At 29.6% G+C, this 8231-nt stretch overlaps 1 protein-coding gene across 1 annotated transcript; it reads left to right on the top strand.

Annotated features, from left to right (window-relative positions):
- The first annotated feature begins 4771 nt into the window (after positions 1–4771).
- On the top strand, positions 4772–8231 carry LOC111027774 (zinc finger MYM-type protein 1-like). Its single transcript, XM_022306190.1, has 6 exons — positions 4772–4982; positions 5479–5560; positions 5818–5949; positions 6016–6214; positions 6405–6672; positions 6859–8231. The coding sequence occupies exons 1-6, from the start codon at positions 4772–4774 to the stop codon at positions 8229–8231; spliced, it is 2265 nt and encodes a 754-aa protein (XP_022161882.1).

Raw genomic sequence — 8231 nt, 5'->3', positions numbered from 1 at the left:
GGCAGCGGTGGGATACGACTATTAGTCAGTATCCGTTACCACGAGTAAAAGAAATTACGCAATAATTTTATTCTCGTATAATTGTGTGATCGTTTAATCATCAACAACTTCAAAACATTAAAAGGCTCGTCAGAACATTCACAAACTACAGAACATCTACGGAATATTTCAAGTAATATAATTCAATATCACATATAAGGTAACGCGTCGTATTAAACGGGTAAGCACAGCGTGAGAAAGGGTAGCGTCAGCGATTTAACGCATTCCCCGCACTCGCCGCCAGCACAATAGACATTATTGTGCAGCCGCCGCCCGAATAGCCGTCGGTACGTCATCGCTCGTAGCTGGTGCCACTGCACCGCGCCGTGGGCACGAACAACTGGTTGCGTGTGGAGGTAACGCTCCCTAGTAGTGCAAACGAGAGTTACCGCGATTCAAGCGCCACACAGTGCTTAACGGACATTCGATCGAGCCACCGTGAAGAAAGTAGGTCGTGACCGTGAAATCGCCGCCGCCGCGAAGAAATCGGGTCGTGACCGTGAAATTGCTGCCGTCATAGCGTACGCAGTGGCGTATTTAGGGGGGGTGCGAGAGGGGGCAATCGCCCCGGGCATCAAATTTCAAGGGGCATCATTTTTTTAATTTAAAATGCTAATAATTATAGTGTTTCATGATAAGTTATTTGTGCTTACTGCCTCAATTATTATAATTTATAAAGATAATAATGATAATACTCAACCGAACACGCGGAATTTCAGAAATAAAAATTGGTTATTTATAAAACACGATAGCGGTTGTATTGTATAATAGGTAGTATGTATTATATAGTTGTAAGACTTGTATGTATAGTTGTAGCGATGACTTTATCTGTGATGTATATTGTACATATCAGGAAATTCAGAGACACCCCGAAACCCGTCAGTTCTCAGTCGTCAATAATAACTATTTTTACTTCGTCGGTGGGCCGCGGGCGGCGTATATGTACTAACTATTATGGCGACTATTAAAATAAATATTAATTACGCTGCGTTTGCTCTGACTAGTACGTCCGTGCTTCGTGATATAGTTTAATAATTTATTAATAATAAAGCGTTCCATTCAGTGTTGCCAGGTTTTGATAATAATATTATCGCATACTGTCTTCAAAATTATCATATTTTTTAACAAATTATCGTACATAAAAATTTTTGTTTGTACCATGAAAATAAGAAATTCACACAACACACGTTTTAAAATAGGTAGGTAAGTCGGTATTACTACTCTACTTTAGGCATTTTGTTATTATTACTCTGAATTTTTAACAACAATTAAATTCTTTCACCTTGAAATCTTAAATTTAATTATTTTAAGTTATTATTCTTAATTTAATTTTTATACCTACAGAAAAACACAAATGACCAAAATAACATATTTTTATTAACAAATAACTGTTCATTAAAATATTAATTAATAATAATACAACAAAAGAATTAACTTTTTAGGAAAAAATATAATTTTAAAATTAACAAAGGTACACTTGATTTAAATTATGTTGGCATATAAAATAAAAAATAACATGATATTAAATAATATAATATTTTCAATAACAAACAACTGTTCATTAAAATATTAATTAATGATAATACAACAACAGAATTAACTTTTTAGGAAAAAATATAATTTTAAAATTAACAAAGGTACACATGAATTAAATTATGTTAGTGTATAAAATAAAAATTAACACATATTATTATTTATGAATGAAACAAAGCACTCGGATCAATGAAATCTTCATTCAAATTTTGTTTGGTATATAAATTATTTGTATTCATTAATTTTAACATTTGTTTTGGTGGTTTAAATGTAACACTTGTATTTTTATTGATTTTTGTACCGTACTGTCCATACTGGATACCTTCACTTGCCATAAGTATACTATAAACAGTTTTTTGAATGAGCTTATTTCTACCTTTAGTCTTAGTTCTATTTATTTTGCTAAATATGCGCTCACAATCAGCGTTTGAGTGAGGTAAAGAGAGAACAGAAAGTGCAAATTGAGCCAAGTCACTAAATATAGTAGTATCGCTGTCATCTTTAAATAATAATAATGAAGACCAAAAATGGTCTGTTTCTTCAACTTCGGTGATATATTTAGGAAAATCATAAGTTACTAATAGTCGCCATTGGTCATCTAAAACTTGAATTTGGTCTTCTAAATTTGGATCAATAATCCTTGGCAAGTTAGAAATTAGTTTTAAAAGTGATGGTACTTTTTCATGAGTAGCATATGCCAATGCATTTGTAGGACTGAAGATGTAAAGGTGAGGTAGTATTTTATCAGAAAAATCATACCTTTTTTTTATTTGAATACAACCTTCTACAAGGAAATTTGAACATCGCTCATAAAAGTCGGATAACAGATCTGGCTTTTTGGTGATCTCCGGTTTACTGATGAAATTAATCACTTTAACACCTTTATAAAATAAAAATGATCAATAAGTTTAAGTATAATGTGTAATTTTATATTTCTTACCTAAATATATATCCTTAGATTGAAGATAATATTTTCTATCAGTTATATTTATTTCTTCTGGAGGTGTGTGCATAATGTAAGAGCTTTGCATGAAACATAGTAGCAAATCTTTATAAGCAGCCATTATTCTTTCATGTAATTTATCCAATATGACTTTTTCAGATTGAAAATATTTATTTAGTAATGTGAATTTAGGCAAAACCCATTCCATAAATAGATAAAAAGCTTTTGTAAATGGGTCATTTAGTTGCTCACAAATAATTCTAGTTGATGCTAATTTTTCACTCAACCATTTGTCATTAAAGAATAATCTAAGTGCATCCCATTGTTCTATGATTCTATTAACTACAGATGTTAATGATAACCATCTTGTAGCTGAAGGATGCAATATTTTATGGTCTTGTAAGTCAAGAAATGACTGAAATTGATACAATTGGCTTTGCCGTTTTGAGCTATGACTGAAAAAGTTATAAATTTGACGAACCAAGTCTTCACATCTTGTAGGTAATTTTTTGCAGGCTTCACTACATGCAAGATGTAAACTATGACATATACATTTCATTAAATATACACCAGGAAAATTTAATTTAATTTTTTGTGATACGGAGTTATGAGCTCCAAACATAGTATTGCAACTGTCCGAACCAAATCCGATTATATTTCTAAGTGGTATGGTATGTTGAGTAAATGTTTTAATACATGTATCAAATAAATTTTGTGCAGTTGCTCCTTTATCTTCAGAGTTGGTTTTGTCGTGTAATTGAACTAAGTCCCAAAAACGACTAACAATTTCATTTTGACTAGGACAGTAAAACCTCACAATTATACACATGGTAGACGAACAGGAAATATCAGTAGACTCATCTATCATCACAGAGAATTTTGTATTTTTTAAAGTATCTACTAAACTATTTTTGGTAAATGGTGAAATAACATTAGTAACAACAGCAGTAGCTTTAGTTCGCTTAAGTTTAATGTTTTGACATATTTGTGAATCGGGAAAAATACTTTTAAGTAGACTGTCGAGATGTTCCGTGGCATTAAAAGCAATATTATGCTCTACTAAAAATGCGCACAATTTAATTTCAGCCGATTTTACATTATCATCTAATAATGTAGATTCATTTGATAAAAATGATTCTTTAATAGTATTTTTAGTATCTCTAATATTTTGTTTATGTTTTTTTCCCTGGCTATGATTTTTTATAACTGTTAGTTCGGATGTCATAATAACATTGCATTTTGAACAACAAGCTTTATACTCATCACTATCAGGTCTTAACCAATTTTTGAATTCTGGTTTAGTTACCCAACTCTTTTTAAATTTTTGTTTTTGATGCTTTCCTTTTTCTGCTCTTTTCAGTTCACCACGAATCGATCTTTTATACTTCGGATTAGTACATCTAGCATTTTCTTCTTCCTCGTCAGAAATTGGAGTTGAATTATTTAAAATCTAAAAAATTTAAAAGTTTTAATTTAAAAAATAAATATTCTAAAATTGTTGAAAATAGTTTTCATACTTGCTGAATTTCCAAAGTTTGGTCTTCATCTGAACTTTCGATGACCATAAGAAATCTATCCATGTTCAAAATCAAAACTCAATAAAATAATTAACAAAATTTAATAACGTCAGTTACTGTACGAGTACGCTAAACACACACAAGTCCACAGTGCAACACAGTAAAACAGACAGTAGACACGCGTTTTAATGATATAAATTATAAACCAACTAGTCCAACTATGTAGGTATTTAATACTTTTATATATATTTATTTATATAAAGTACCAATAGCGAATAACGATAGTGTTTATACCGTTTATGGTCTATGTTATCGTTATTTTATCAATATACTATATAGTGTTAAAGTGTAACCCAAATACTTGTAACCATAGACAATTATGAAAATATCTGTCTGGGAATAAAGTCTGGGAATTATTATTTTTATTTTAAGAATTTGAAAATTATCGTATTTTTGCGTACGATACTGAAGTTGCTATCGTACATCGTATTTGACCTAAAATTATCGTACAAATACGATATATATCGTACGACTGGCAACACATTATACTAAATAAAACCATTATACTAAAGCCTACATTTTTTATTCTTTTGGGCTTTGGCGTTCACAATATTCTGTGCAATCACTGCAATCTACTTAACATTTATATGCGGTATGTATTTTTAAATTATTTTGTTCCTGTCAATATAAAATGTGTTATTGGCAATATAATTTGTAAAATATAATTGTTAAATGCTTAATGCTTCTTGCTTTTAATTTCGTTAAATTGCTACTGGTATTCAGATGGTTAAAACCAGTAGAACGCAGCCTAGTGGTTCTAGTAATCGCAAGAAAGCAAAAAATAAAAAAAATTGAAATTGCAAATGTTATGGCAAAAGTTCCTTGCATAAACTCTTATTTTAAGGCTAATAACGGCAATAACGTGTTAAACAGCCCAGAAAAGACGTCAAGTATGTTATACTTTTAATATTTACTTTCATTAATTTGTGTCATTAATATTTAGTAATCAATTAATATCATAATTCATATTTTATAACACACGGTTAGTGCTGATTTTTAATTTTTTTACACCCTACATTAAATTACTTATATTATTAATATGATATTTATTATTAAAAAGATTCAAAAGATTATACTTTAAAGTTATACTATACTTATTACTTTTTTACTTTTCTTTATTCTTAGAAAATGTTTATTGCTACATAGTATAAATTAGTTTGCTTGACATATTGCAAATTTGCAAACTAATTTATATAACATTTTTTTTATGCACTATTCCCTAGTGAATATGTTATTTATATTGTTAATTTTTCATTCTGTTTATCAAAAATGTAGATAAAATATAGTATTTTCTATTTTACTAATATTATTGTACAGACAATGACATTTGTCATATTATTTGTTACATTTTTTAGTTAAATGTTTTCATTTATTTATTAAATTTAGAAGATATTGCCAATAGTCTTATTACTGCTAGTTCACAAACGGATGATTTAACTTCTAGTAACTCAAATTTATCATGTTATCGGTAAATAATTATTTTTATTCTAATTGTTTTATGCTGTTTTATCAATTGTATAACAATAACTTCATATTTTATATATTTCTTTAGGAAGAATATTAATTTGCACATTTTAAATGATGATAATTTTGTTGATGATCCATTAGTTATTGAACAAGCAAATTGTAACACTGACAATACTTCAAATAATACATTATTAGAGTAAGTTACTATTAATACTATGTGATGACATGGTCTGTTGCTAACAATATATTATTTTTTAGTACAATGCTTGTTAGTTCTGTTAACATTGATGTCAATGATGATGATCTATTTCCAACTGCAAACAATAGTTTAAATATTGACCTTCCTCTTACTTCTATTATTGGTGATGTACAAACTACTACTATTCCCAAGTAAGTTAAAGTATTTTTTTTTTTTAGCTTTTTAAGAGGTTATTAACCATCATTTTTTTTTTTTAGTAAAGATCCTGCTTTGTGGGATTTAAATGAAAATACTAGAGACTATATAACACTCAATGGTTTTGATCAAAATTTAAAAGATACAAACTTTTCTTCGTCAAAAAGGTTATGTACAAAAGTAATTCGTGGCACAAAAAAATCGTACTACAGAAGCTTCCACCAAAATTTTATCAAAACTAAACTTATAAACGGAAAAGAAGTAAATCGTAGTTATATAGTACCTATATTCTAATAGCACAGGGAAAATATATTGTGCACCGTGTCGACTATTCAACGATACCAATTCTGTCAATACTTTTGCCAATTTTGGATTTTGCAACTGGAAAAAATGTAAAGAAAAATTAAGTCAGCACGAAAATTCAATTAACCATAAAAATTGTGTTATAAAGATGAAAAATAGGAGAAATAAACTAGGACGAATTGATAGTCAACTTGTTTTACAAGTCGAGACCGAAATTAAATACTTTAAAGAAGTTCTAACCAGAATAGTAGCTGTGGTGAAATCATTAAGTTCTAGAGGACTATCATTTAGAGGTCATAATGATAAATTTGGATCAACTCATAGTGGCAATTTCATCATGTGTTTGGAACTAATAGCAGAGTTTGATCCTTTTCTAGCTAATCATATTTCAAAATTTGGAAATAAGGGTAAAGGAAGTACTTCTTATCTATCTTTTTCTGTGTATTAAAAGTTTATAGAAATGATGGGTGAGAAAGTTAAAAACACTATTATTAATGAAATAAAAAACGCCAAGTATTTTTCAATTGTGGTTGATTCAACCCCTGATATTTCACACACGGACCAACTTGTATGCATATTTAGATATGTAAAAACTAATGTAGAACCTGTAGTGAGATTCTTACAATTTATTGCTAACTCTGGACACAAATCTGAAGATTTGGCAGATGCAATATTTATGGTGATTGGAGAAAATGAATTAGATATTAAGAATTGTCGAGGGCAGTCATATGACAATGCATCAAACATGTCAGGTGTGTATTCTGGACTTCAAGCTAGAATAAAAGGTGCATGTCCTTATGCTATTTTTGTCCCATGTGCAGCACATTCATTAAACTTGGTAGGAGAGTACGCTGCTAATTGCTGTACACTTGGTACTGAATTTTTCAATTTTCTTCAAGCTTTATACACATTTTTTTCTGCATCTACGTATCGTTGGGAAATATTGAGTGACTACCTAACTAATTCTAAGAATAAAACAGTAAAAAGATTGTCTGATACTCGATGGGCAGCTAGACACGAAGCTTGTTCAAGTCTTTCTCAAAACTGGACAGAACTTCTTAAAGCATTGAACAGTTTTGTTGAAAATCCAATAGAAAATTCTAAGACAAAATGTGAATCAACTGGGTTAATAAAAAAAATGAATAGATTGGAAATGTGTATTCTTGTGTCATTTTGGAATGATATTTTAGAGAGGTTTAATAGTACAAGCAAGAAATTACAGACTATTGAAATTGATCTGACAATTTTTATAAACCTATACACATCTTTAATTAATTATGTAACAGATTTAAGAAATACTTTTTCACACTATGAAAAACTAGCTATGGAAAAATCTGAAATTAAAGAGTATAAAGTTGTCAGGAAGAAGAAAAGAAAAATTCCATACGATGAATCATGTCAAGGCGACACATCATTTGAAGCTAGAGAATCATTTAAAATAAACACATATTTTGTCATAATAGATTCATTACTTTCAGAGTTAAGGAAGCGTAAAAGCTGTTATGATGATATTAATACTATGTTCGGATTTTTTTCAAACATGATTGATTTACCAGTAATTGAAGTGAGAAAGAAAGCTACCAAATTACAGAGTCAGTATCCTGAAGATCTCGATGGATCATTTATAAATGAATGTATTCATTTTCATGGATCCTTAAAAAGTTTACCAGGAATTGTATCACCAAAATCTATTTTAGAATTGTGCAAAATCATCGAAGATCACAATATAGCAGATGTCTACCCATATGTAGATATTGCGTTACGTATGTATTTATGCTGTCCGGTTTCTAATACTTCAGCTGAACGGTCATTTAGTGTTCTGAAAAGAGTGAAATCATACTTGAGATCTTCAATGAATGACAACCGTTTAAACAATTTGGCAATTTTAAATATAGAATGTGAGATAACTAAATCAATTAGTTATAATGAGGTCATTGAAGATTTTGCTGCTCAAAAATCTCATCGTAAAATATAA

Source organism: Myzus persicae, unplaced genomic scaffold (assembly GCF_001856785.1).
Source record: "Myzus persicae strain clone G006 unplaced genomic scaffold, MPER_G0061.0, whole genome shotgun sequence".
NCBI classification, from domain to species: domain Eukaryota; kingdom Metazoa; phylum Arthropoda; class Insecta; order Hemiptera; family Aphididae; genus Myzus; species Myzus persicae.
This window is presented reverse-complemented; position numbering and strand designations above follow the sequence as displayed.

What these genes read in the sequence shown, in the direction of transcription:
- LOC111027774 (XM_022306190.1), top strand. Translation starts at nt 4,772, where the DNA reads ATGCTTCTTGCTTTTAATTTCGTTAAATTGCTACTGGTATTCAGATGG. An exon ending in AACTTATAAACGGAAAAGAA is followed by an intron (nt 6,215 to 6,404) that starts GTAAATCGTAGT and finishes TGTGTTATAAAG; the next exon opens with ATGAAAAATAGGAGAAATAA. An exon ending in TGGAAATAAGGGTAAAGGAA is followed by an intron (nt 6,673 to 6,858) that starts GTACTTCTTATC and finishes AAACTAATGTAG; the next exon opens with AACCTGTAGTGAGATTCTTA.